The 27,919-nt window shown below is 45.9% G+C and overlaps 1 protein-coding gene across 1 annotated transcript; it reads left to right on the top strand.

Moving 5' to 3' along the window:
- Positions 1–1,310: 1,310 nt before the first annotated feature.
- On the top strand, positions 1,311–5,294 carry AGTR2 (angiotensin II receptor type 2). Its single transcript, XM_073358865.1, has 2 exons — positions 1,311–1,413; positions 3,667–5,294. The coding sequence occupies exon 2, from the start codon at positions 3,698–3,700 to the stop codon at positions 4,874–4,876; it is 1,179 nt and encodes a 392-aa protein (XP_073214966.1). The 5' UTR covers positions 1,311–1,413; positions 3,667–3,697; the 3' UTR covers positions 4,877–5,294.
- The last annotated feature ends 22,625 nt before the right edge of the window (positions 5,295–27,919 follow it).

The following is a 27,919-nucleotide window of genomic DNA, read 5'->3' as shown; positions in this document are numbered from 1 at the left end:
GAGGGCGGCCTGGACCTTCTGCCTGCCGGTTGCAAAGGCTGCAGCGGGCTGCTGGGCAGGTCTGAGGGAGCCGGTGCTCCAGAGCCAGGGGTCTATGCGGAGCAGCAAGAGGCATGCAGGCATGCTGGTGGTGGGGGCTGTGAGGGGCAGGCTGCCTGCACGGCGGGAAGCCACAGCAGGAGGAGCATGGAGCATTTGAGGCAGAGAAGAGCTTTCTGCCCTCTGGGCACATTTAAAGGCAATGTTCAGCACTGGGCCGGACGATTCCCAGCGCCTGAGAGGGCAGCTGCGATTAGCCACTGGCAGCCTGCAGTGAGCAAACCCGAGAGCCATTGGCTGGTGGGCATTGCCCTGAGCCTGGGGTGAGCTCTGCATGGCAAGTGCCCTGTCTCGTTGGGAGGAGCGGTCACGTAGCCCCAGCGGAGGCGCCAGAGGAAAGCAGACTTCTAACAACAGGACAAAATGTTTGCAGCGCTTGTGAATGTTTAGCTTGCACCAATCCTCTTGCACGAGTGTCTTCAACTAAATAACATACAAGTAAAAGAAGCACGAAATGGGAATGATGGGGAAGCACATTCATGTACACAATTTGCTGTGAGTTGTGTCTGGCTTTGAACGTGCAGGCTTACAGCTCTGCCGTGCTTTTAGACCATGGGCTTGTTGCTTTAACTCGTAGCATGATTCTTCTCGCTGCTCTGGGATTTGCTCTGCTGCAGACTTAGACTCTTGTGCATCATCTCACAAGCAATGTACCTGTTTTAAGACACTTGGGTAATATATGTCCATACTGTGTATCAGAAGGCAGCAGCCCTCTGAGTTTTTCCTTCACTTACGAAGTAAATATTTTCCCTCTGTGAGTCCTTCTCAGAGTGTCCCCGGCTGCTTCCCACAGTCTACATTACCTTCTGCCCATTTTACTCCCTTTGTTGACTTTCCTGTTGTTTCTTTAGTTAGCACAAATATCTACTGCTCTCTTGAATTTGTTGTCAAAGATTGAGAATCCTTTAAAGAAAGTGGGATTTCCCCCCTGAAAACCATTAACTACAGAGAGTGTATGTGTATTTCCCCAGTATAAGGAACCCACTATCTATGCTAGCAAAACAGCTCAATATGTTTATGCAAATTTCATTTTGTTCTTGTTTCTCTCCTTTTCTGATTCACTCTGTGAACTGACATGATCTTGGATGGGGGATTCGCAATCAGTTTTGCTGCCAAAAAAAAAAAAATTCAACAAACTGGCAAGTGTTCATATTTCAGTCCTGAAGTTACGTAGGTTAAAGTCTCCTGGTGCAGACAACAGAATGTATCGGAAAGAAAGCAGAGAGCTGGAGATGTTGCCTGCTAGAAGGAAAGTGGAATAAGGGACCACGTTATTCTATATCTATCTCCAGCTTGAGTTCTGACACTTTTAAGGTAAGTGGAAGTCACTTCTTGTTTACTTATTTATCTACTGTAAAAAAATTTGTTAAAAATATATTGCTTTACCTACAATGATGCGATGTGTCATGCTGCTTTAAATGGAAGCATAGCAAAAATAAGTAGAATACTTTACAAAAAATAAAATACAATGAAAATAAAAAATCTGAAATGAATAATTTAAGAGCAGACAGCTGGGCATGTAGAAACAGCTGGTGCTAATTCATGATAATTTATCTAAACGTAAACATAAAACAGTCTTGCTGACAGTAAATCAAACAGATAAGACTTCATGACTCTATTTCCAACACTTCATTCTGGTTTCAAAATACAGTAGGCATGAGAAAAAGATGATCTATACAGTTAAAAACCGAAAACCAAACCAGAGCCCTCACCATGGTGGAGGAACTGTTTAATAGTACACTGGATCTTAAACTCAGTTTGTGACTTTAAGTGAAGAGGCATTCATCTGTTGCCAATTTTATTCTTATTACATTATGATAACCATGTATTTAAAAGTTTGTTTTACCAGATTTTTCTAGGAAGTGTATTATTTACTGTAGTATTAAAATATTTTGTGCAAACCGTACATGATCATGCATGAGAAGAATTGGCTAAAGTTGTTAGAATGATAGAAAATACTGAGACTTTTTGAGGCTGTCATTCACTCTTGGTTAAATAAAACAGCATTGTTAGGGATAGACCCTGCAGCCCTTACCCCATCAAAACTCCCAGTGTCTTACGGAGACCCTGGCTAAGTCTGAAATGGCTGCATTTATACCTTGCAAGGATTTTTAGTAGCATAAATATAAATAGTTCCATGAGTATTTAAACAAACAGCAAGTGTAGTTTTATCTTACGTAATGACAAATAATGGAATGTCATGGCGACGTCCTTTTTATTGGTTAAACTTTTACATAAGAATGGCCAGACTGGGTCAGACCAAAGATCCATCTAGCCCAGTATCCTGTCTACCGACAGTGGCCAATGCCAGGTGCCCCAGAGGGAATGAACAGAACCAAGTGATTACCATCCCCTGTCACCCATTCCCAGCTTCTGACAATCAGAGGCTAGGGACACCATCCCTGGCCATCCTGGCTAATAGCCATTCATGGACCTATCCTCCATGAACTTATCTATTTCTTTTTTGAACCCTGTTATAGTCTTGGCCTTTGCAACATCCTCTGGCAAGGAGTTCCACAGGTTGACTGTGCGTTATGTACAAAAATATTTCCTTTTGTTTGTTTTAAACCTGCTGCCTATTAATTTTATTTGGTGACCCCTAGTTCTTGTGTTATGAGAAGGAGTAAATAACACTTCCTTATTTACTTTCTCCACACCAGTCATGATTTTATAGAGCTGAATCCCCTCCTTAGTCATCTCTTTTCCAAGCTGAAAAATCCCAGTTTTATTAATCTCTCCTCATACGGAAGCTGTTCCATACCCCTCATAATTTTTGTTGCCTTATTCTGAACCTTTTCCAAGTCCAATATACAAAGTGATTAATGCTCTGCTGGGTGTGCAGACGGAACAAACGTTGAATTGAAATTTCACATGAAGTAGGTCCCCGAAAGATGTGTGACCGAGGTCTGTCTTTTATGCCTATATTCGTGGCTGTGTCTTGTAGTTGCTCCTGCGTTGTATAACTGAACTGAAGGCCAGTCCTGCTCCCACTAAAGTCCACTGACTAAACTTCCACTGACTTCACTGGGAGCAGGAGCAGGCCCCTGCTTCCCTGCCACGTTCTTCTCTCCCAGTGAATACACAGCACGGGGAGTGCACTGGTTATTGTGTGCCATTTGCAAGCCTTGTAGCCTTCTCCATGCCTTAATTGCCCACTCCATGAAATGGAGCTAATCCTCACCTCACTTGTGAGGTGGCTGGGAGGCAAGATGAATGTCTGTAAAGCTCTGTGAGCGCTTTGCGTGGGCGTGCAAAGAATGATTGTTTTCTGTCAGCTGTGAGAAAGATGGGAAACAGGATGAGCACGTGGAGAAAAGGGTCAGGAGGAGCCCAGCCTGGGCCTTGTCCTGAATCAAAGGGCTTTCCCTTCTTCTGCCCACAGCAAGAACCTCCTCAGGATCTCAGGAAAAAACCCAGAACCTCAGCCCTTTGCTAGGCCTAATTAGGACGTACCATCACCCCTCTCTGGTGCTAATCGCACCCTGTCATTGGGATAGAAGCTCTGAGAATAGCAACGGTGATTTTGTTGGCTACGTGTGGCTCTAACACTTGTTTTATAATCTGCAGGGGAACAATGTGGTGATAAAGGTGGTGACAAATGCTAGCACAAGCATTTCCAGCAGTGACTATCTCCTCGCCAATACCCAAGATGTACAGTAATTACTCCAGGCTCAACACTACGGAAGAAACACTTCAAGATGTACATTACTCTGCTACAAACGTATCGACTGAGCAGATGTCTCCCTCCTCCTGTCCACTTCTATATTCAGATTATCAATTTACACTGATTCCGGTGCTCTACTGCGTTATCTTTATCCTTGGGCTTGCTGGCAACAGCGTGGTGGTCGTGGTACTCTGTCGCCACCACGGCCCTAAGACAGTTGCTAATATTTACATTTTCAATCTGGCCATGGCCGATTTGTTGTGCCTAGCCACACTCCCCCTTTGGTCAGCCTATTATGCCTATGGATACAACTGGCTTTTTGGATCTGTGATGTGCAAAATTTCAAGTTCCGTTCTGTCTCTGAACATGTTTGCAAGTATATTTTTCATCACCTGCATGAGCATGGACCGGTACCGAGCTATTGTCTATCCTATTCGGTCGCAAAGGAGAACACTGCAGCAAGCGTCGTTGATAGCATTACTTGTTTGGGGCCTAGCTTGTTTGTCTTCCCTGCCAACGTTTTATTTCCGTGACATGTACTTCATTGAAAGCTTGGGGGTGAATGCTTGCATTATGGCTTTTCCCTATGAGAAGTATGCAAAGTGGTCTGCTGGAACAGCCTTAATGAAAAACACTCTTGGCTTTTTGATTCCTTTAATTGTCATAGCCACATGCTACGTGTGGATCTGGATGCACTTAATGAAAGCACAGGAATTTAGGAAAAACAAACAAAAAAGAGACAAAGTCTTGAAGCTGGTGGCTGCAGTTGTTGTGGCTTTCTTAATTTGCTGGCTTCCATTCCACATTTTAACCTTTTTGGATGCCCTGGCTCGGATGAACATCATTAATAACTGTGACATTATAACAGCCATTGACACTACTTTGCCTTTTGGCATCTGCCTGGGATTTGCAAACAGCTGCATCAACCCTTTGTTGTACTGTTTCATTGGACACCAGTTCCAAGAGAAGCTCCAACATCTCTTTAAGCTGCGAGTCTATCAGTTTAACAGCACCAGACAAAGCTCTTCTTCAAGAAAAGGGAGTTGCCTTAAAGAGGCTGAGACCCCTGGAAACTGTGACAAAGAAAGATTGAACTGTAAACCAACACTGTAGGTAGCAAACAGGGTTTCTTTGGGGCATCTGGGCACTCTGAATGCCACAACACTGTCCTCTTTTTTCCCTCCATTTTCCAGATTTTCTGGTACAAAATGTTCAAAGGAGAATTTATTTTCATGTACCGAGTCATCTACTTTACCTGCCTTTTGGCAAAGAGCAATGACTGCAGAATTTTTATGTAAGGTGTAATGTCTATAAAATCAACCTATACATGACGATTTAAAACATAAGATTGTATGTAGCTGGGGGCACATGAATGCTGTTTAATACGACATAGGAAAGGGTGACCAAAATAATGCTAATAAAAGACTGTGCAATAGAGAAAACTGTGACTATCACACCCCCTCATTAAAATCTCTTCCGGAAGGAAATAGTTTGGCATGACAAAAACCTGTCAATCATGCTGTAAAATAAGTAAAATACAGATATTACTGTACCTGTTGGTAAGAAAAGATTTTGTTCTGTATTTCATTTAGTGAAAGTATTTGATGAAGAGATCAGATTATTCATGCGTTCTGAAAGAACCCTCCCTGCAACATTGTGAAAACACTGGACTTATTTCCTGTTTGTTTGGATCTGGGACCATTGCAGCAAATAGACAGGAATTGGATCAAAACCAAAACCTTTCAAACCTTGTCCCCAAGCCAGAACTGTTGAAAAATCTATTTTTGGAGGGGAACCTTTTGACTTAGGAGAGCTTTTTGGGTGGAGCAAGAGATACACATGCTCTACAGCCTGGCGGGTGGGGTTGCAGGCTGGGATGTGGGAGACCTAAATTCCTGATCTTTCTGACGGAGAGCAGAGTTTTCCATCCCGGGTCACTCAGAATCAGGCAGAGTAGCGAGTCGGGCTCCCAGCCATTGTCCTAGGCATCAGAGTCAGTGATACTGACCCATCACAGAACCAGGTAAAGCTCCAAGAAACGTTCTGGGTTAGCCAAGATTTCATGTCGTCAGCAGTGTTCTGACCCGGGCTACAAATGAGCAGGGCGCTGGTTGATTCTGGTGGAGCCGGCGGTTAATTGCTTAGCAATTACTGAAACCCAGAATGCTGCTACAGCCACACGCATAATCATATTTGGATAATTGCCTGGTATTTAAAGGGACAGGGTCATGGAACGGAGCTTTTGATCTCCAAATCGCCCCTTGCAAGGTCAGTAATTAGGGGCAATCTTTGGCTCCTCTCTCGTTCTCTGCAGAGAGGCCAAGCACTGAATGAATCCGCAGTTACACACTAGAAATGTGAATGGGCCCCTCCACCGCCCCTGCTCTCAGAATAAGAGTCGTGCGGGTATCTTGTCAGGGTGGCACCTTTTACAAGCACTACATTCTGGCTGCAGTCTCACTGCCAGCTTGCAGAGGCCAAACTGAAACGCTGTTTGGATTGAGAAACAGTCTGTGCCCCACGTTTGAATCCAACTACACTGAAATCTGTAGCCATATGCGAATAATTAATAGCAACCCCCGTGTGTGACCCAGCAGCAGTGACTATGTGGAAACTGTGGACTATGTGGAAACTCCCCCTGCAGAAGATTAACACACACAGCCTGGGGTTCACTATTATTCCCTTTGGTGATTTGCACAGCTCGGACGGGGGACCTCTGGGTAGGGTGGGACTTGTCTGCTACACAGATACAGTAAGGGTAATTTATAAGCACTGAGGGCCAGTTTCTGCCCTCGGTTGCACCCACGATACGCTGTAAACCAATGGAATTGTGTGCGTGCCACAGAGGGTGGAAGGCAGTGCAGGAGCTCCTGCTGTCAAGGATATTCATTCCCCCCCCCGCCGCAGACTGATTGCACTGTTTGTTTCTGCAGTTGCATGGAGACTAAGAACATAAGAACAGCCACTGGGTCAAACCAATGGTCCATCTAGCCCAGTATCCTGTCTCCCAATGCCATATGCTTCAGAGGGAATAAACAGATTAGGGGAATCATCAGGTGATCCGTCCCCTGCCATCCAGTCCCAGCATCTGGCAGTCAGAGGCCTAGGGACACCCAGAGCATGGGGTTGCATCCTTGACCATTTTGGCTAAAAGCTGAAGCTGGGCCTGTCTGCCATGAATTTATCCAATTCTTTTTTTGAATCCAGTTATAGTTTTGGTCTTCACAGCATCCCCTGGCAATGAGTTCCACAGGTTGGCTGTGTGCTGTGCGAAGAAGTACTTCCTTTTGTTTGCTTTAATCCTGCTGCCTATTAATTTCAGTGAATGACCCCTAGTGCTTGTGTTATGTGAAGGTGTAAATAACACTTCCTTATTCAATTTTTCCACACCATTCATGATTTTATAGACCTCTGTCATTTCCCCCCTTAGTCGTCTCTTTCCCAAACTCACCAGTCCCCGGCTTTCTAATCTCCCCTCATATGGAAGCGGTTCCATTCTCTGCTGAGGGGCAGCTCCCAGCTGTGGGTTAGAATACTGGGTTTAGTCAGAGAGCTAGAGCAGGACAAAACAAATAGCCTTGGGCCCCAGGGAGCAGCTCCTGGGTGGGATGGGGGCCCCTCGGCACATGGATCTCCTCAGGCCTATGCACAAAGATGGTCAAGCTGCCTCTGCACCGATTCCTCTTCATCGCTCTCTGGCGCTGGGGATCCTTGAGTGGCGAGGGGCATGAAAGAGGGGGTGAGGGAGATGTGCATGGACCTATTGCTTGGGGGAATGCGCAAAAAGACAGTACTCGCACTTCTAAGGAGCCCCTCCCCCCTGTGGGGTCCCTCCCACAGAGAAGTCTGAGGGGTGGCCAAAGATGGGAGCAGGGACCCCAGAACCAATGCAGAGGCAAAGGGTCTCTGGCAGATCCCCTGGGACTGTGGGGTTTGAGGGGAGAACCCTCTGCTCCTTTGAATAAGTCATCTCTCAACTCCTCCTCTCCCCACGCTGAAAGGGAGACCCTGCGGGAACTATATGCAGGGATTTCACCGTGTTTCCCCCTGGAGGGGTGCAGGGGGCAGAACTGAGGGGGGGGGGGTTTCTACGTTACAGGGTCTGGCTTTGTCCTCACCAGAACTAAAAACCCCAATTTCCAGTTTCCTGCTCCCAGCTGCACTGCACTCCCGTCTGCTTTAACGAACTGCGTGAGCCTCCAGTTGGGCATCCTGTCTGTGCCGCTGAGTGGAGAAAGCAAAGGCCAAGAACAGCCATTCGTGGGCACAGGCATTGTGGTGGTAAGTGACTTGTTTGCATAAAGTACACAATAAGACAGCAATGTTTAGTACAGCTTGTTCTCCCGGAGCGGCCAGCAAGCCTGAGCATGTCTTGGCGCCCACTCAGCAAGCTTGTCCATTTCCTCTTGATTTATTTCACACAAGAATATCATCTTGCCATCCCGCAGCTGGCTCGTGTTATGTGGACACCCCTCCCTGCAGCCTGGCCCACATGGGCTGAGATGCAACCGAGCTGTTGTAAAGGGAAATGAATGGCCTGATTGCTGAAATCTTTCCCCAGAAAAGTGATTACATTTTAGTGTAACCTGAGGCTTCCCTCCGTGGACGTGCATGAACCCCAAAGCATTTGAACTACAAATCCCTGAAGCCCGCATTTCCTGTGGCCAGCCTTGCTGGTCGGCCCAGAGGTTGCTTTCTCGAGGAGAATTCCAGGGGGTTTTGTGGCAAGGCAGGCTTTCCATGAACCAGGCCCACTAGCTGTCCTGGGCTACAGTCAAGCTGGGCTTAGGCCTGCGCATGGTCAGATTGCATCGTGCTCACCAGCTGCTGTTGGTCTTTGTCTGGCTATGGCGACAGAGCAGATCTCCACGCTAGGGCTTTCAGTGGCCATTGCCAGCACTGGGGCTGTTGACAGGTTTGCAGGCTTAGGCAGAATTTGTCAGCGCTGCAGCTGAGCGATTGTTCATGGGCTCTGAGGGCTCTCCCAGGTAGAGTAACTTCCATCAGCCCCTTTTAGTCAATTTCTATTTGTGGCCACTAAGGGGGGCAGTGATGTCAGGGAGTAGCCGCTGACCCTCAGGGGCTGTTTAACTTGCTCAGTGTTTTCAGAGACTGGCTGGGGTGAGAACTGAAACTCCAGCCAGCTCAGACCTCGGTGATGCTGGTGGGAAGGGGAAACCGACGAGGTGATCTCAGCCAGTTCAGGTCAGAGGCTAGTTTGCCTTTCCTTTGGGTCTAAATCCTGTATGGTGCTGTCCCCATTTGTGGGAAATGTTGGCCTTGAAAATCCCTTCCCATTCCGAAGCGGATGGAAAGACCAAGAGACCCAAAACCTTCACCAAACGAAACATTCCGACGAGTTCCAATCCGGGAATGTTCAAATGTAAAATTGCAGTTTTCTCAAGAATTGTTTCATTCTGATCAAAACTGACAAGTTTCCATTTTGATTCTCCCAACTGAAAAATCAAAAAATTGATGGAAAGTGACATTTTTCCTGTGGAAAATTTTGATTTAGAGAAAACCACATTTTCTGAAAGGAAATTTTTTTAGTCACAAAATGTCCTGCACCTCTAGGCCTAGTGGATGTGGGCTGCTTTTGGAAGTCATAGAATCATAGAATATCAGGGTTGGAAGGGACCCCAGAAGGTCATCTAGTCCAACCCCCTGCTCAAAGCAGGACCAATTCCCAGTTAAATCATCCCAGCCAGGGCTTTGTCAAGCCTGACCTTAAAAACCTCTAAGGAAGGAGATTCTACCACCTCCCTAGGTAACGCATTCCAGTGTTTCACCACCCTCTTAGTGAAAAAGTTTTTCCTAATATCCAATCTAAACCTCCCCCACTGCAACTTGAGACCATTACTCCTCGTTCTGTCATCTGCTACCATTGAGAACAGTCTAGAGCCATCCTCTTTGGAACCCCCTTTCAGGTAGTTGAAAGCAGCTATCAAATCCCCCCTCATTCTTCTCTTCTGCAGGCTAAACAAGTGGTTTGAGCTTTGGCCTGCTAAACCCAGGGTTGTGAGTTCAATCCTTGAGGGGGCCATTTAGGGATATGGGGCAAAAATTGGGGATTGGTCCTGCTTTGAGCAGGGGGTTGGACTAGATGACCTCCTGAGGTCCCTTCCAACCCTGATATTCTATGATACCTGCTGCCTTCATTAGCTCATGTTATCATTTTGGCCGGGATAGCTCAGTGGTTTGAGCATTGGCCTGCTAACCCCAGGGTTGTGAGTTCAATCCTTGAGGGGGCCATTTAGAGATCTGGGGCAAAAACTGGGGATTGGTCCTGCTTTGAGCAGGGGGTTGGACTAGATGACCTCCTGAGGTCCCTTCCAACCCTGATATTCTATGATTCTATGATCCCAGCTCCCTCAGCCTCTCCTCATAACTCATGTGTTCCAGTCCCCTAATCATTTTTGTTGCCCTTCGCTGGACTCTCTCCAATTTATCCACATCCTTCTTGAAGTGTGGGGCCCAAAACTGGACACAGTACTCCAGATGAGGCCTCACCAATGTCGAATAGAGGGGAACGATCACGTCCCTCGATCTGCTTGCTATGCCCCTACTTATACATCCCAAAATGCCATTGGCCTTCTTGGCAACAAGGGCACACTGCTGACTCATATCCAGCTTCTCGTCCACTGTCACCCCTAGGTCCTTTTCCGCAGAACTGCTGCCTAGCCATTCGGTCCCTAGTCTGTAGCTGTGTATTGGGTTCTTCCGTCCTAAGTGCAGGACCCTGCACTTATCCTTATTGAACCTCATCAGATTTCTTTTGGCCCAATCCTCCAATTTGTCTAGGTCCTTCTGTATCCTATCCCTCCCCTCCAGCGTATCTACCACTCCTCCCAGTTTAGTATCATCCGCAAATTTGCTGAGAGTGCAATCCACACCATCCTCCAGATCATTTATGAAGATATTGAACAAAACCGGCCCCAGGACCGACCCTTGGGGCACTCCACTTGATACCGGCTGCCAACTAGACATGGAGCCATTGATCACTACCCGTTGAGCCCGACAATCTAGCCAGCTTTCTACCCACCTTATAGTGCATTCATCCAGCCCATACTTCCTTAACTTGCTGACAAGAATACTGTGGGAGACCGTGTCAAAAGCTTTGCTAAAGTCAAGAAACAATACATCCACTGCTTTCCCTTCATCCACAGAACCAGTAATCTCATCATAAAAGGCGATTAGATTAGTCAGGCATGACCTTCCCTTGGTGAATCCATGCTGGCTGTTCCTGATCACTTTCCTCTCATGCAAGTGCTTCAGGATTGATTCTTTGAGGACCTGCTCCATGATTTTTCCAGGGACTGAGGTGAGGCTGACTGGCCTGTAGTTCCCAGGATCCTCCTCCTTCCCTTTTTTAAAGATTTCAAATCCATATAGCATTGATGACCATGTGTGCATTTGTCTACCTGTGCTTGGATGGGTGTTTGAAACCTTTCTTCTCCCAGGCCAGCTCCCCAGGTGTACTTCAGCCATTGTTGCCTCCAGTCCAGATTATGATGATACACTCTCTCTCACTGTTTCTGAGCACCTGCATCTCTATAGTCCAAGGGAAAGGAGGATTAAAGATTACACAGCTTCTCTCTGCCCAGAGATGGATAATCAAACCTGCACTGTCTTGTTTATGTCACATGGCAGCTCCTGCAGCCTGTAACCTCCTGTATATCCTGTATAGGTAACCCCACTGATTTGAAATCAGCGTGGTCTTTGTATCCTTCCCAATAGGATACATTAGAGTTGGCTAAAATCTTTCAGCCAAAAAACTTTCTGGTTGGAAAATGTGATTTTTGTCACAATCAGCATTGTTGGCAAGAAAATGTTGATTTCTCCAGTTTTTCAAATTGAAAAAATCCAAACTGTTTGTTTGGTTTTTGTTTTGTTTCAAAGCAACATTTTGAAACAAGAACAACCACAAAAATCATTTTGCTTTTACTTAAAATGCAATTTCATTTTGGTTTTGGAAACCCAGAAATTTCAGTTTTCCATTTGATGTGGCTATTTTAGTGTTCCCCACCCTATTTCCTTCCAATTTTTATTTTCCCCTTTTTCCCCCACGGAAGAAGGGGAGGAAAAAGGGAGAATGAGGGAAAAACATTTTTCTATGTGGTTTGATGTTTTGAACTGAAAAAGTGGGTGTGGGGGGAGGAGGAAAGGGGGAAAAGGGGGAATTTAGAGGTATCCTGCATTTCATTTCAAAGGGTCTTGCAGGAAAAGCAAAATTTTACAATGGAAAACTTTGAAAGGGCATTTTTCCCATGGAAAATTCTTCTGGTGTCCTCCTCAGTCTTCAGAAACGCCTACTCCTGAGAACCGGAGATTAGCGTCTTGTTAGCGTTGAACTTTAGCAGTCAGCAGTACTTCTTCCCTAAGGCATCTCTGCTGGTTTCTACCACTGGCAGACATGACCAATGACTTGTACCAGTTCCACTCTAACTACCAAGACTGACGTCTTCCAGAATCTAGACATCACGGACTGAGATGGGAGACAGCTTTGCGCTGGCAACACGTTGGAGCATTTATCAGACCCACATCCAAGTGAAATGAAAGCCGGTGGTGGTGTCAGTCCACGGAGTTTAGATTTCACAACAATGGGCTTGATCCTGGCTGAGCACCCGGAAATCCCCCTGAAGTCAGTGGTGACTGAAGAGCCGCAGTACCGCACAGAGCTCTTAGCGTGTTATATGATTGAGTGACACCTCGGTCACCATGCCCGGAGCCTCAGCTCCTCGTCTACTTACGCCATGCCTGCCAGAAGATGCTGATGTGGCAGGACGGTTTTGAGCTGTGTGAAAAGGGGCTTTGGCCTCTCCCTGTTTTTGGTCAAAGAGGAGAGATGGCAAATCCAGGGGAGATCCCCTCGGCAGTCTGGCCCAGAGTTAGTAGTGCAAGACATAGACAGAGTCTCTGATGGACTCCAGCCTTGGTCTTGAATGAAACACTTTGGGGCCTAGGGCAAAGACTCTGGGGAGGTCAGAGTTCATTTTTTTCCCCTCTCAGCTGGGTTGGCTATTTTTGAGAGTGTCCCTCTATTTGATCCTCCTGTCCCTGTTGGAATAGTCTTATAACAGTACAGAGAACATTGTTCCTAGAGGATATTTACACTAGAATTCTAGGCTGTGGCTATTTAAGGAATTTTATAGGGTGGTTTAAAAATTCTATATGAAGTACGTAACTTAAAAAAAAAAAAAGCTATTTCTTTTTAGAGGAGTTTCCATAGACCCCTATTCAGTCAGTCCCTTTGGAATTGAGAGGAGTTTTTAAGGGGCATGATCACAGTTCTGCGTGATACTTTCTGTAGCTTTCTCATTCGACACACTGTTTGTATCTGATGCTACATGCTGAGACATAGTTTGTATCTAAGGGTATAAGTTACCAGTGCAGCGCCATTAATTTCAGTAGGGTTACTCTGGCATGAAATAGGAGTACCACTGAGGTGACTTGAGACTCTTAAATCTACCGACTTAGAATGGGATCCAGCTGAATATACACAGCTCACTCCTCCCAGCTGACAACCAGCAGTTCATAAGTGTAAGCAAACAAAAGTTTACAGTGCTACAAGCTGTATCTTTAAAGCAAAGATGCCTGGCTGAGGGATGCCAAGATTCAGTCTGGGGCTTGTTTTAAGAATGTTAAGTTCAAATATTTGAGTAGTTTTTACAGTAAATACAAGAAAATCAATCAGAACCGAATGAACTGGTATAGTTCAAATGTTAAGTATCAAATGCGGATGCCAAACTGACATGAGAGAGAGAGAGAGAGAACAAGCTACAGTATGAGAATCTTCCCTGAGGCTAAAAGAGAAAATACAGAGACGTGTGAGCCAAACTGCAGGGCACATCCCCAACATGAAAGAGAAATGGGAAACCTGAATTAAAAATAGATACATGTGAAGATTTATTGGGGATATAAGGTAGGATGCAATTGACTATTGTAGGGTTACACATTTATGTAATGGGCATAACAAAAGAGAGAGATGCCACACTATTCATATTATAGACAATGTGCAAATAAGATGGGGAGGGAATCCTATAAATAAAACATTATTTCTACTTCTGTTGTGTTGTCCACAGTTCTTTGGCTTTGTTGCAAAGCATTACCCATATATCCTCCTTTCTGTAACTTCAAAATATGAGTTTATCCAGAACATCCTATGCAAAGTCTATCTGTTCTAGTTGGTATAGCTGAAACGGGGATTTTCAGTCTCTAACAATGGTATGTCACCCCTTTGCCAGAAGCCTGCATCTTTCGTTCACAATTTGAACCAGTGTACCAGGTTTTTCTATAAAGTTTTGCCACAAGATGGCAGGCATGTGCCTATCACCTGAACTCTGAGTCTAACCAAAACTGAAGCCTGGTATTTGGAAACAATTTTTTTCCCCTACAGTTTTTTAAACTGTGATTTAGGCCTTGACTGCTACGTGCAATTCACACTGTGGTCACCCATGTCTGAGAGAGATTCTCAACCCCATTGATTTATTACAAATATTTCACACAACACATGGCATTTTAAAGTTACTGTATGGAATTTCTTATGTCTAGTGACGTTCAGAAACTCACTTCATCAGATAATACAGATCCTCACAGCAAAATATGAAGTGAAAATATGAAGACGCCGTATAGAATTCAGTGCTTGGAATGCTGGAAGATTGCTTAGACAGAACGCTGAGCACTATGGTCCATCAAGACAATCAAGTTTAGTATGCGCCTAGGAACTTGGCACTTTGCAACGTGTTAGGAAGGCAGAAAACAACCAGCAGACACACATGGAGCCGGTATCTCAGTTCCTTTTAGAAGAAGAATGAAGCAATATGCTCTAGGCCTGTTTCCTTATGTCCGTGCAAAGGTGATAGTGAATGACGCTGTACAATAGGCCGGGAAGGACCTCACGAGGTTATCAAGTCCAGCCCCCTGTGCTGAGGCTGGACCAAGTAAACCTAGACCATCTCTGACAGGTGTTTGTCCAGCCTGTTCTTACAAACCTCCAATGATGGGAATCCCACGACCTCCCTTGGAAGCCTGTTCCAGAGCTTAACTATCCTGCGAGTTAGGAAGTTTTCACTAACATCTAACCGAAAGCTCCCTTGCTGCAGTCTAAGCCTGTTACTTCTTGTGCTACCTTCCGTGGACGTGGAGAACAATTGATCACCATCCTCTTCATGACAACCTGTAACATATTGGAAGACTGTGATCCGTCCCCCCTCAGTCTTCTTCTCTCAAGACTAAATGTAACCCTTCTGCCCGTCAGAGTTGGCAGCAACAAGGGCCGGGTTCAATATCTAGGGGATCCATTTCAATAACACAATGCAAACCGGCTCGAGCCCCCACCCAGTGACCTGGGACAAATATATACCACCCCCGCTGGGCGCCTCCAAGAGGCGATACTTCCCCTCTCGCAAGCACATAGTCTGAGTGTAGCAAAAGCCTTTTAATAACAGAGAGAAACAATGTGGCATTATGTTGGGGAAACACCACCAACCGGATTCATAACACAACCCATGAGCAAAACAACCCCACCCCAGGCAAATTGGGGCATGCCCTTTTCCCTTTGGTTCTTGAGTCCAGCAACCCCAAATCACCCAAAGTCCCAAAAGTCCAATGCCCCAAAAGTCTCTGTCCCTGGTCAGGGCAGCCCCAGAGTTCGAAAGTTTATCGGCGGAGCTTTACCTCCCCACCTGGGTGGAAATGGGACGGGGGTAAGAGGCACCTTACGTGATCTGAAGCTGACCGCCCCATAGCTCCATAGCGGCGCTCCGCTCCGCCAGCCGCCCCACAAACTGCTTCGCTCAGCTGCGCTCCGCTCCACCAGCCGCCCCACGAACTCCTTCGCTCAGCTGCGCTCCGCTCCGCCAGCCGCCCCATGAACTCCTTCGCTCAGCTGCGCTCCGCTCCGCCAGCTGCCCCACGAACTCCTTCACTCAGCTCCACGGCCCACAAGCAGCTCCTGCCATCCACACACTGCTCCGCGTCGAACTGCTTCACCAGCCGTCCCGCAAACTGCTCCACAATATATCTTCAGGCTCCCCCACTACTTAACACAACACTCAGTGATTTCAGCTCTTAGGTGAATTCAGCTTATAGTAGGGGAGCCCCAGTGCTGGTGCACTGTCAGCCCAAAGTGAGCTCAGCAGCCTATAACTAGACTTCTAATGAACCCAAAATTAGCTCTGATATTCCACAGTGGAGAGAGGAGGAAGTGCAATCAGCATGTAAGGCCCTCACCAAGGGGCCTATGCCACCAAGTACTACTACTTGTCCCCAGCCTCTCTCCATTCACAGAGTTTTGGAACCCATGACCCTTGCCTAGCGAGTGCTACTTAGTTGATGGTGAATCCCTCCATCATAACAAAAGGCCACGTACAGTTCCAAGCACAGTTCCCATAATCAGGGTAATAACAATTTATTCTTCCTGCCCCAATAACAGAGACACTGGGGATCCCACAGCAGCCAAAGTGACCATTTGGGCAGCTATGGCCTCATTCTAGGCGTGGTGGGTGTGCCTATGCAAATGAGATCGGCCCCTGAAGTTCTTTTCCACAACTTGCCACACCTCACCACCAGATGTCAGGGTGGAGCTCATCCTGACACTTCTTACATCAACATGGCCAGTTTTTTAAACTTTCCTCGTAGGTTTCTAAACTGTTTAATACTTCTTTTGCTCTCCTCTGAACTCTCTCTGATTGGTCCACATCTTTCCTAAAGCGTGACACCCAGCACTGGACACAGCACTCCAGCTGGGGCCTCACCAGTGCTGAGTAGAGTGGGACAATTCCCTCCCAGGTCTTCCATACGACCCCATTAATACACCCCGGAATATTAGTCTTTTTCACAGCTGCATCTTATTGTTGAGACTCATTCAATATGTGATCCACTATAACCCCCCAGATCCTTTTCAGGGTACGACTGCCTCGCCAGTTAGTCCCTGGTGTGTAATGGTACATTGGACTTTTCCTTCCTAAGTGAAGTACTTGGCACTTTATTGAATTTCATCTCGTTGATTGCAAACCAATTCTCAAATTCGTCAGGGTTTTGAATTCTTGGTCCTGTCCTCCCCGGAGCTTGTGGTGCAAGGTCATTGTGAGCCTGGGCTCGGTCGCTGTCTGGAGCTCCGCGTAGCTGAGCAGTTGCACGCCGCGCTGGTTTGGCTCTACCGTGCCGCTCTTTGCAGGGGCTGATGAATCATGAGAGGCCAGCGCTAGTCACCGTGGCCTCAATTCTGTGACCTTCACTCACACTGAGTAGCTCCTTACTCTGCACATAGTACCACTGAGTACAGTGGGACTCCTTGCAAAGTAAGAATAGCAAAATACGGCCATTTGTAAGTCGCATTTGTAGCCAAGCTTTGTCTGCATTAAATGGGTGTAGATTGCACGCGCATGAGATCTGGTTCTCTGCTTTCATTGTAGAGCGTGCATGCCTGTGGCCTGTATGAACGACAACAGTAATAGTTTCATTGTGGATGCACGAGTCAGCAGAGCAGGGTTTGCACCGCCAGAGTTTCGGGGCCTGTTAGGAATGGGGCTTTCTGAATCTGCAGTTCGGTTTGTGTCCTTGGTGCCGTTCTACCGGCGTGTGTCCCCACAAAATCAATACTCCAATCAGCTTCTGTGGTTACTAGGAGAGAGAATATTTATCAGTCTTTGGCATGACTAGAAACCACCAGCTGCCCTTGGAGCAATGCAGGGTTTTGAAATGCAAGAGACCCAGGGGACGTGCCCAAGTACCCAGTCTGCGGCTTCTTGTTCCAACTCAGCTCCATGCCAAACAGAAAAGAAAGTCCCAAGTCAGGGCCTGTTGAAACCAATGGAGACTCTCATTGACTTCCAGCCTCAGGCTCCTTTGCCTAATTTTAGTTACATTCCTCACCATAGTCCAAAGCTGAGTCTATCCATCCCTCACCCTGAGAATGCCAAAGAACAAAATTCCCAGAGCGTGTCAGCAGCAGCCTTCACTTCAGCTCTGAGCCTGGCAGAGACCTGTGATTCGGGAGACAGCCAGGCTGGAGTGCGAGAGACAGACACTGCTCCGCTGAGGCAATGATTTGGTGCTTTGCAGGAAACTCTGCACTCACACTTCATAGTAAGAGCTGGGAAAGTTTCCAACCTTGAGCTTGCTGCAAGAGACCGGGAGCACGGAAGAGTCAGAGCAAACTCCTTGCTGAACATAAAACTGACCTTTCCTGGGAAGCTAGCAAAGGGGGGGGGGGGGGGAATTATATTGTCCTTATTATTGTTGGTTCGTGGCAGCACCTGCCCAGTTGCAGGAGCTTTCGGGACTCACTGTCTAAGACGTCTTGGGGACATCCAAAAATCAGTTGTTTGTGTCTCAGAAATGCCTGCTACATCGAACAGGGTGGGGCTGCATCCAGGCCTCATGGATCCTATGAATAAATACTTAAAGTTCAAGGGCTCTTTTTTGGTTGCTTGCCCTGAAATGCAAAGGCACTTTAATAACCACTGGCCCAGTAAAATAGCGCTATTTAGCAACACGGTGAATTTGAGGAAAAAGTCAGAACATGAATGATATTGCCCTGTTCATCCGCCAAGACCCCTCCCATCACAGTTGCTGCCAGGATCAGTCCTTGAACATTTCAAAGCTGCCCACTGCACTTGTCCACTGCCTTTTACATCTGACTAGCTGCCTCTAAGGAATTTCCAATTTGCAATATGAATATTTGTCTCTGCAAGGCATAACATCATAAAATAATCTTGCAAGCGAACATCTAACACAGCAGGGATGTGAAATGTTTCTTGCCCCATTTCTTCCTGCAGTATTCATAGCTACAGCAATGACAGGCATGTTAGAAACACAGAGACTTGCTTCCCTCTTCTTTGCAGTTTTCAAAGCCTCATGCCACTGTTTAAAAAAACAAAAACAAAAGTACTAAAATAAAGCAGCCTGAAGTGAAGGATCCAGGATTCACATGTCACGTGTGATAGACCAAAAGCAAATTATTTCCTTTTACCAACTTTCTCTTTGGAGATGTGGTGCCATCCTCCCATATGAGGAACACTTTTCTCTGAGTGCTGTTATCTTGACACTGGCTCCATCCTCGGTTGCTTTGCAGCGCTGGGCCTGGGCACTGTTTCCTGCCTTGAGTTTCTGTCCACCTTATAAGCAACTCATCCAATTTCCAGGGATGGGGAAAATTGATGTAATCCCAGGAGCAGCAACCAATGCGTATTACTGATGGAGTGCATTGTTTTAAGAGGGCGCGTTGCCTTGAAATCAGAATGGTTTTACATTTACTCAGCAAAAGGAACGCCGTGCAGAGGGAGAATTGATTTTTCAAGAAAGCAACTGTTTCTGCTCTGGCTGGAAAATTTCAAAAAAATCAAAATGTTGATTTTAAAAAAAGGCAAAAAAACCAAACCCACAATCATTTTGCTGGAGTTTCTCCATTTTTGACCATCTTTATTTTCACTGTGAACCATCTGTAGGAAACTCCCAAACTTCTATTGTGCTGTAGCAGTCAGTTCTCCATGTCAGAAAAGTTTGATCACCTTCATCTCTTTTCTTAGTTTCATGCTAACTAGGGAATGTCTCCTGGGCACTTCCTCATTCAGTGACTCCTCATTCCTGCTGCTCTCCCAGCTCATTCGCTGCTGGAGAAGGCTGTTGGGCTGAGAACAGGGTACAGGCTTGGTCTGCCTTTTCAGCTGTCACCTGGAAAAACAGTTAATTAACGGTAAGGGGACAAGCCCACAATCATTTTATCTTCACACCCTCTTCCACTCTGCACACAATTGGGCCAAGGGAAATAGTTTTGTTTTTCTGCCATGAGGCACCAGCTGTGCATTGCTGGCAGCTGGTGCATGGATGTGGCAGCAGGTTTAAAACAAACAAAAGGAAAAAGAAAAGGAGGACTTGTGGCACCTTAGAGACTAACCAATTTATTTCTCCATACGGCTAAATGCAGTGCCTTGCATAATGACAGGTTTCAGAGTAGCAGCCGTGTTAGTCTGTATTCGCAAAAAGAAAAGGAGGATTTGTGGCACCTTAGAGACTAACCAATTTAGTCTCTAAGTTGCCACAAGTCCTCCTTTTCTTTTTGCGAATACAGACTAACACGGCTGCTACTCTGAAACAAAAGTATTTCTTCACACAACGCACAGTCAACGTGTGGAACTCCTTGCCAGAGGATGTTGTGAAGGCCAAGACTATAACAGGGTTCAAAAAAGAACTAGATAAGTTCATGGAGGATAGGTCCATCGATGACTGTTAGCCAGGATGGGAAGGGATGATGTCCCTAGCCTGTTTGCCCAAAACTGGGAATGGGTGCTAGGGGATGGATCACTTGATGATTACTCTTTCTGTTCATTCCCTCTGGGGCACTGGCCACTGTCGGAAGGCAGGATACTGGGCTAGATGGACCCTTGGTCTGACCCAGTCTGGCCGTTCTTATGTTCTTATCACAAAGGCCCAGCCAGCCAGGAGGAGGGGAGAGGTGCCTCTCCCTGCTATGGCAGCTCCAGGGCTGGAGGGCAAGATAGGCACCTCCCTCCCCCTCCCCCTTCCCATCCCCAGGGTGTTTGGGCTGGGGCTGGGTCCAGGCTGGGCTGCTCCAGCCGCACCTGGGACTGTGACTCCATGGCTGGGTCCGGGCCGCAGTAGAGTTGGGGCCGGCGTGCCCTGGCTGGGGCAGGTTGGGGGCCGGGCTAGGTTGGGGCCAGGGGAAGGGGCACCCCTCCCCTGGCTGCTCCCCAGCTGTGGCAGGTTCCCAGGCAGGTCCCCCGAGCACCTGCTGCGTGGCTGTGCAGCTTACGGGGAGCTTGAGTCGCCACCAACCAAAAAGTCCGTCAATAATGATCAAAATGTACAGCTAGGCACAGCGAGAGCAATGCTGCCTGCAGACTTCTTAGAGCTGGATTGAAGGACATCGACCCTGCAAATTTTGACATGTGACGTTGATAGTTTTGTGTGTTAAGAAGTACAAAGCTTTAACTTTTTGACTCTCAGTGTCTGCCCTCAAATATCGCCTGCCCCCTTGCCCCCCGGTGTTCCACAGTTTCCCACAACGGTGAAAAATTTAAATTGATAAAAATAAAAAAGCTTCAAAATAAAAATCTATATTCTACATCACCATGATAAAAAATAACAATGAAGCCTGTCAGTTCGAACTATATTTAGTGATACATCTGAGAACCTCACTGTCCTGTAGAACAAAATGAAGTGGAGGGAAGTCAAGGATGTGTGGACAAATTTTTTATTGTGCAAAATGCATTCATGCCACTGGTACACAGCTGTACAGTAGAGCCAAGTGAATAAGTGATTTTTTTGGTTTGCTGCTCTTACTTAAAAACTGAAAAAAATAAAATGTTTCTGATTGACCTGAAATGAAAGAAAACGTTTCAAAAATTTTGTCAAACCAAAAAGTTAAAAAAAAAAAAAAAAGAAAGCTTTGAGTTGAACTAAATGTTTTGTTTATTTTCCAAACTTTTAATACCATCTTTAAGATGATCGAAATATATTTTAAAACTAAAAGTAATTTTGAATAGAAAAAAATGAAACATTTTGTTTTGCAAGGATTGAAGCACTAGTGTTTGATTTTTGCAGGTTTTTTTTTTTTAAACAAAAACTATTTGGCAGATTTGACATGAAATTATGAAAAGTTTTGATCAGCTGGTTCTGCATTTTTCAGCTAAAAAAAAAAGTTTCAAACAAATCATCTCCGTATTCTAGTAGCCAGTTCCTACCAATGGAACATGGCCTGTTCTGTTGAGAAGTTGATTCCTGGTGTGCCAGGCATCACGTGAATTTACTACCTATTCTGAAAAAGCAGAGCTTGTACTCTAAGGGCCCATCCAATACCCACTAGAGACACTGGGAGTCATTCCTTTGACTTCAATGGGTATTGCATTGGGCCTTTGTCCTACCGCTGGTACTGGGCCCAGTGCAATCAGTATCCACAAAAACATGTAAGGGACATGGATGTATCTATCTAGTGCAGAGTGAAGTTATCATCATCTGGCAAAATTACACGAGCCAACTCTAGAAGGACGGGCACGCTGGAAGGCAGCATAAATACATTCCCAGCTCGCTTTGAGTTTACTGCAAGATGATAACCCAGTGATATGGCCAAAATCTTCAACTCTTATAGGTTTCATGTTCCCTTCCCCCCCCCCCCCCCCCCCGGTTCTCAAACATGCTGAGCAACCGGTGCTCCAGTTGGAGCTCCAATGGGATACGCACACACTCAGCTCTTCCAAAATCAGGTCCATTGTGTTTCAAACTGAGTGCCGCAAAATAGATGCACTCCAAATCAGCGGCCTCTTGTGCAACTTTGGGCCTATGTTACTCCTAGAACACTGTATAACTGAAACCTTCCTCCCAACAGATGATTGCCCACAATTCTGTAGTGAATCCCACGCCTTGTATTGGTAGTCCTAACTTGGCCCTCTGGATCTGGAAGGCAACAAACAGACCCAGAGTTTTCTGTTCTCACTAAAGGTCAAGTCTAGGCAGTTAGAAGATGTTTTCATCTGTGTTTTATTATTTGGTTTGCTCAAGAAGGTATGGAATGTGGAGATACCAATGCAAGAAACAGGACTTCATTCTCCTAGGGTCTGCAGACATGGAGAACTGGAACAATGGTAAATGAATGCACATATCAGCTAGACAGCATACATGTGCTGGCCCTGGTGATGGCATAGAATTTCACTGCTGTTACTTCTGTTTTCACTAGACTATGAATACTAATAGACTTATTCCTAAAATAAATTTGAGATAATAATGTAAGGTAAAACATGAAACCCAGACACGACGGCATCTAAAATAGCATAATGATGAGATGAGCTTTGCTTTGGGTTTGAAGCGTTTTTACTGCGGGCCTAAAAATCTTGTTTTTCAAAAATCCGTTTGAAATTGCAAAAGTGTAAAAAGAGGCAGTTGTTTAGTTTTAGAGTAAAACTTATTTTAAAGATTGAACGTGACAAATTCTGTAAATTTGAATATTACTTTAGACATAAGTGAAATCTGCAGTATGTTTGGGAAATGCTTGTGGCAGTTTCACGTTGGTTTGTTTTCTTCTTGCTGAGTGCTAACTGAATCTGGCATCTTTTTATGGGTACTAACTTCACTGCAAAGCAGAAATGGGTCCGTTTACATGCTAGGTTCTCAGGTAGCTGTGACCTCTTAGGAAAAAAAATTCTCAATGTCCTTATGAACCTCTTCATGTCTCCTAGACCTTTGGCTAATATTAAAGGTAGACGGAGTTTAATATCTGCTATGTCCTCTGCTGGAGGACTGGCCAGTTTCTAGCAGATTAGCATTAACATAGATTATTTTTCCATCTCTAACATTTGAGCCTAGAGAATCAAAATACCAGTTTTTAGACTCTCAGGTTCATAATTTTTTTTTTAAAGCCAGAAGAGACCATTGCAATCTTCTGATCTGACCCCTACATAACACAGGCCACAGGACTTCCCAGAATTAATTCCTGCTACAAATGCAATAGTGGTGGATTGAACTAGAGCATATATCTTAGAGAAACAGCCAATTTTGATTTAAAATTTTCCAGTGATGGTGAACCCATCATGACTCTTGGTAAGTTGTTCCAATGATTTATTACCCACATTATTTAAAAAATGGCACCTCAGCTCTGGTCTGAATTTGTCTAGCTTTAACCTCCAGCCCGGGTATGCAAAACATTTTGCTGGTGCATCACTACACATTTCATTGAAAAGTATGTTCCTGTAAGTTCTTATCTATTTGGGCCTCACCTGAAATGGCCAAATCCCTTTCAAAATATTATCTAAATGGAACAGATGTTGAGAAAGCCCACAACCAAACAACACTGTGTTATAATAGCTGCATTTCTAAAATGAAGCAATCAAAATTGCAATCAGCTATTATAAAGAGTGTCTGGAAGCTGTACCTGGTACTGGGTAAGCCTGTATGCGAGCATCAGAGCTTGATTCACAATGGTTTGTATCCTAACTTAAAGGAAAGCTGGACACATTTTATTCAGCCCTGAAGATTAAAAATTCATGGACTTCTCAAGAGGAATAAACTAGGAATATTTTTGTAATAATTGACATTTCTGAGCCAAATGCTGGAATCATCCCTCTTACCCTGATGGGATGGCACTTGTGATGTTAGCACAGAGGGACACACCGTAGGTCAGTTTCTTGCCTGACTTAATATAGGCTTAACGGGTGGAAACAATGTGCTGCGCGGTCTATTGTAAGGGCGAGGCTCTGCCCCTCTGCCAGGCGTTGTGTAGCACTTCCCTCCAGGAGTAGTCTCACTGAATTCTATACGATGGGGGTTCCATGGGACCCGAACGTGCAGGAAGATGCTATTCAACATGAGCCAGGCTGCCACAAACTTGTCCCTAAAGTTCCAGTTAAAGGAGATGGTCTCTGCCAGGGATGACCTAGTGGGCATGGGTTTCATTTTTCCTTAACCATTATTAAAGGCAAGTAGAGATCCCTCCAGCCTCAGCTCATTGATAGCCCAGTGTAAGGACAAAGTTTTAAAGCAATACATCTGATCATGTGCTCACAGTAACAAGCACTTCCTGTCCTGGGAGCCTTTGGGCTGCTGGGCTGAGCAGAGCAGGGAGAGCGAGCTTTCTTTGAAACAAGTACCATCCTGAAGAGGAAGTGGGCTATGCATCCCTGCTCTACCTTTGACAAAACCGGTTTCCCAATTTATCTAAAGCAAAACAATTCCTTCATTCAAAATGAATCACCTGGCAGGACTTCCTGGCAGCTTCCTCATCTTTAAGAAGGAGCCAACTCTTGCCTGCACATTCCTCCAGGGGTTTCTGGCCTTGTGCAATTAAGAAACATCCATTATTCCTTCAAACGCAGGAATTAAAGTGCCGCCCTTCCCCCCGCGAGCTGCTCTGATAAGCTCTGAAATTCCCCGATAGCAATAATACTGTAATTTTCTAAGCCTGAAGAAATAATAAAGATCAAATAAGATTAAAAAATATCCCATTTCAGCCAAGTTCCCTGTTCTGGAATGTTCTATGCCATCCGTTTGTGTAACTAGCTACCAGATATTGCTAGTTCAAATAAAAACAGCTGGGATGTAGAAAGAGAGTTGCTGCTCACCAGCCTCGTTCCCCTGCTGTTGCCTGTGATCACTGGAGGTTAGTAAGAGACTATAGCAGCATTCCTCCATGTTTTACGAGGCCCTCTCCTCTCACGCGGCCAGAATTAACCGCTTGCTAGCCACCTGCGTTTTCCCTGATCCTTCCGACTCCCTTTGTCACAACCTCTGGGCCTGATTCTCATCTGATTTCAGTGGAGTTACTCTTCATTTTACTCTGTCTGACTAGGATCAGAGCCTGGCCCTGTTCCTTTCACCACAAATTCCACTTTCCTTCTCTGACTTGACCTAGACAAGAGTCAAAAAGACCGGACGTCAAGGTCTTTGGAAAGTGCTGAGGCGGTCGTCACTTACCAGGGTTTTGTTTTCCATTGCACGGCACTTTGAAGCCTGGGGTTTAGTTCCTGTGACACGGAGAGCATGTTCTCAAGGGTGCTCCGTGTTTTTGTGACAAGAGTTGTTTGCACGTTGTGCCCAGCCACATGACTGGGGAATGCAAAGCAAATACTGTGTGCGCTCAAATTGCGCGTTTTCCTATGGGCAAAATTGTGGGTTCAGGTATAAAGATTTGGGGCTTGAGCCCGCATGGCCTCCCTGCTCTTTTACCTCCTGTTCCAGCTCTTGCTCTGGAAGGCTGAGAATTTATCACTCTCAGGGGTATTTGAAATAACAATACAAAGTTGTTTCTTTTAATGGGAAGGGTGGGGCTTAGTCCATTTTGAAGCTGTCAGTCCCTTTAACCTCCAGTATCAAACTGGCCTTTAAAAATAATCACACTTGAACATAATGTTCCTATCCTATAGGGATAGGTCAAGTGTATTTGGAATAACAATTTCATCTTTTCAAAAGTATCTCTTTATCATTACAATTGCAGCGAGGCAGGAATTCCAGGAAAAGTCTTAAATCTTGTAGACATCAGCCATGCACTAATCATGCCCAGTCTGATTTTATATCCCATTTCCCATGCTCTGAAAAGCACCTCCCCACAAAAGCCCTCTCTCTCCTATTTGATGTATGAGTGTTCTGCACAAATACATTTCTGTCCTGGTTTCTGACACCTGGTGGCTCCTTTCCTGGGTCTTGTGGGTTTGTTTTTTGGTATTTTTCAAACCTCTGGCTGATGTGGTAAAATCCAGTAGTTTTGTCAGAGATTTAGATGGGCTATGAATGCCAATGTTTAGCTACTTTTTATTGATACAGAGACCCAAGCTGATATAGATCATCTATTTACAAAGCACTCTGTAAATGTTCTTCCATGTGCCCAATATGGATCGTACCGGAACTCACTCCAACGCAAACAAGTCTTGAGAAGATTATGGGTCACTTCCTCATGTCATGGCCAAGCTTTCCTACGGGTCATGCTACAGAGCCTTTTACCTGTGTGACACCGACTTGACTCTGGGTATGTAGCCATTGACCCAGGTCCTTCTATAGCAGTCATTGCTCGGTTTTCTGAAAGTGTCCAACATGTACAGAACAATGCCAATGCGCTCTCTCCTTCTCTGCCACTAGGACGGTGCTGAGTGGGCTTAGCTGTCTCCAAGGGGAACCTGGGTGGAGAGGTGGCTGCTGCATTTAGCTTTGAATGTGGGAACCTTAGGAGTGAAGCTGGAAGGGGAATGTTTTCCCCATCCTGCGACTCTCTTTGAGAGTTCGGAAGTGTTTCCCGTTTTTCCTCAGGATGAGACTGTGACCTGTAGATGTTATTTAATGTGTGTGTGAGATAGAGCACCCCAGAATAGCCAACAGCTCCATGGTCAGGGCACTCCTGTGGGAGCCCTGAGTTCCAGTCCTGACTCCAAATCAGCCGCACCAAGGACTTGGAGCCAGGACTGCCACATCCCGAGCCTCTGTTTGCCAGAAGCTGGGACTGAGCAATGGGATGAATCACTTGATGATGAACTGTTTTGGTCATTCCCTCTGAAGCTCCTGGCATTGGCCACTGTCAGAAGACAGAATCATAGACTGTCAGGGTTGGAAGGGACCTCAGGACGTCATCTAGTCCAACCCCCTGCTCAAAGCAGGACCAATCCTCAACTAAATCAGGATACTGGGCAAGATGGACCACGGCTCTGACCCAGTATGGCTGTTCGTATCCCAGGTGAGAGCTCTCACCACCAAGTGCTTGGCTATTCCAGGTGCTCTCCCTGGCCAAAAAGGACATGCCCACAAACTGGTTTGGTTTTGACAAATCAGCATTTTCCAGCGAAAAAGCGTTTTGTAGAAAAATTCCTGAGCTGCTTTGTTTGGAGGCTGATTCTCTCTCCCCGGCGATGAATGAGTTTAACAGTCTTGGGCTGGCTCCTCTGAAACCTTTGTCTGCCAGAGTCACCCGCCTCTCCTTGTTAATCAGCAGTTTTGTTGTCTCTCTGCAACGTTGCTGCTGTGGGAAGTTTTGGTGGAAAGCGAAAGAGGGAGCAAAGAATACCATGCAAATCGGGGCAGCAGCCTTGACGTGCTTGAAGTTCACCAGTGAGACAGTGCAAGAATCAGGGTGACAGGTTACTGAACAACCGGGCTGCTGCATTTGGAACCCACTGGAGCCTCTTCATTCCCAGCTAAGGGGAACTGCAATGACGCAGCCCAGATGCTATGAAAGTGGGGGTCATCCTGGCTGGGTCTGCCTGGGATAGTAGCCAGTGTGGTCTCTTGGCGAGCCCCGGATGGGCGAGAGTGGTTTTTGCTGCTGTGGCTATTGGCGCACAAGACCAACTGAGCAGTCTGAAGGCTGAAGTCTTGGATGGAGGGGATTGTTATGGAGAAGGAGAGAGGTCCAAACTCTCCTTACTAGTACCCCATCGGGGTGAGGGCTGAATGGGCACAGAGAGCTGGGACTGCGGGGAGATGGTCTCTCCAGAAACGTCCTGAGGGACAGCAGCTGAGCAGGGTGGGAAAATGTACACACCCAAATGCGTGTCCATTCAGGACACCAAGTCATCATTGTCTGTACTGAATGTCTCCCATTGACAGACAGACAGACGGACTTACGTTTCTGGGGCTGTGCATTAACAATAGCAGATAGAACTTTGTACCTTCAAAGTGCTGTTCAAGAATTAACCTAATGACTCCTCCCAACACCCCTCTGAG

The sequence above is a fragment of the Lepidochelys kempii genome, chromosome 9, assembly GCF_965140265.1.
Source record: "Lepidochelys kempii isolate rLepKem1 chromosome 9, rLepKem1.hap2, whole genome shotgun sequence".
Taxonomy (NCBI): domain Eukaryota; kingdom Metazoa; phylum Chordata; order Testudines; family Cheloniidae; genus Lepidochelys; species Lepidochelys kempii.
The sequence above is the reverse complement of the archived record's forward strand: the minus strand, read 5'-3'. Positions and strand labels throughout refer to the sequence as shown.

Bases quoted from the DNA above. Each gene is read 5' to 3' on its own strand.
- AGTR2 (XM_073358865.1), top strand. From the start codon at position 3,698: ATGCTAGCACAAGCATTTCCAGCAGTGACTATCTCCTCGCCAATACCC.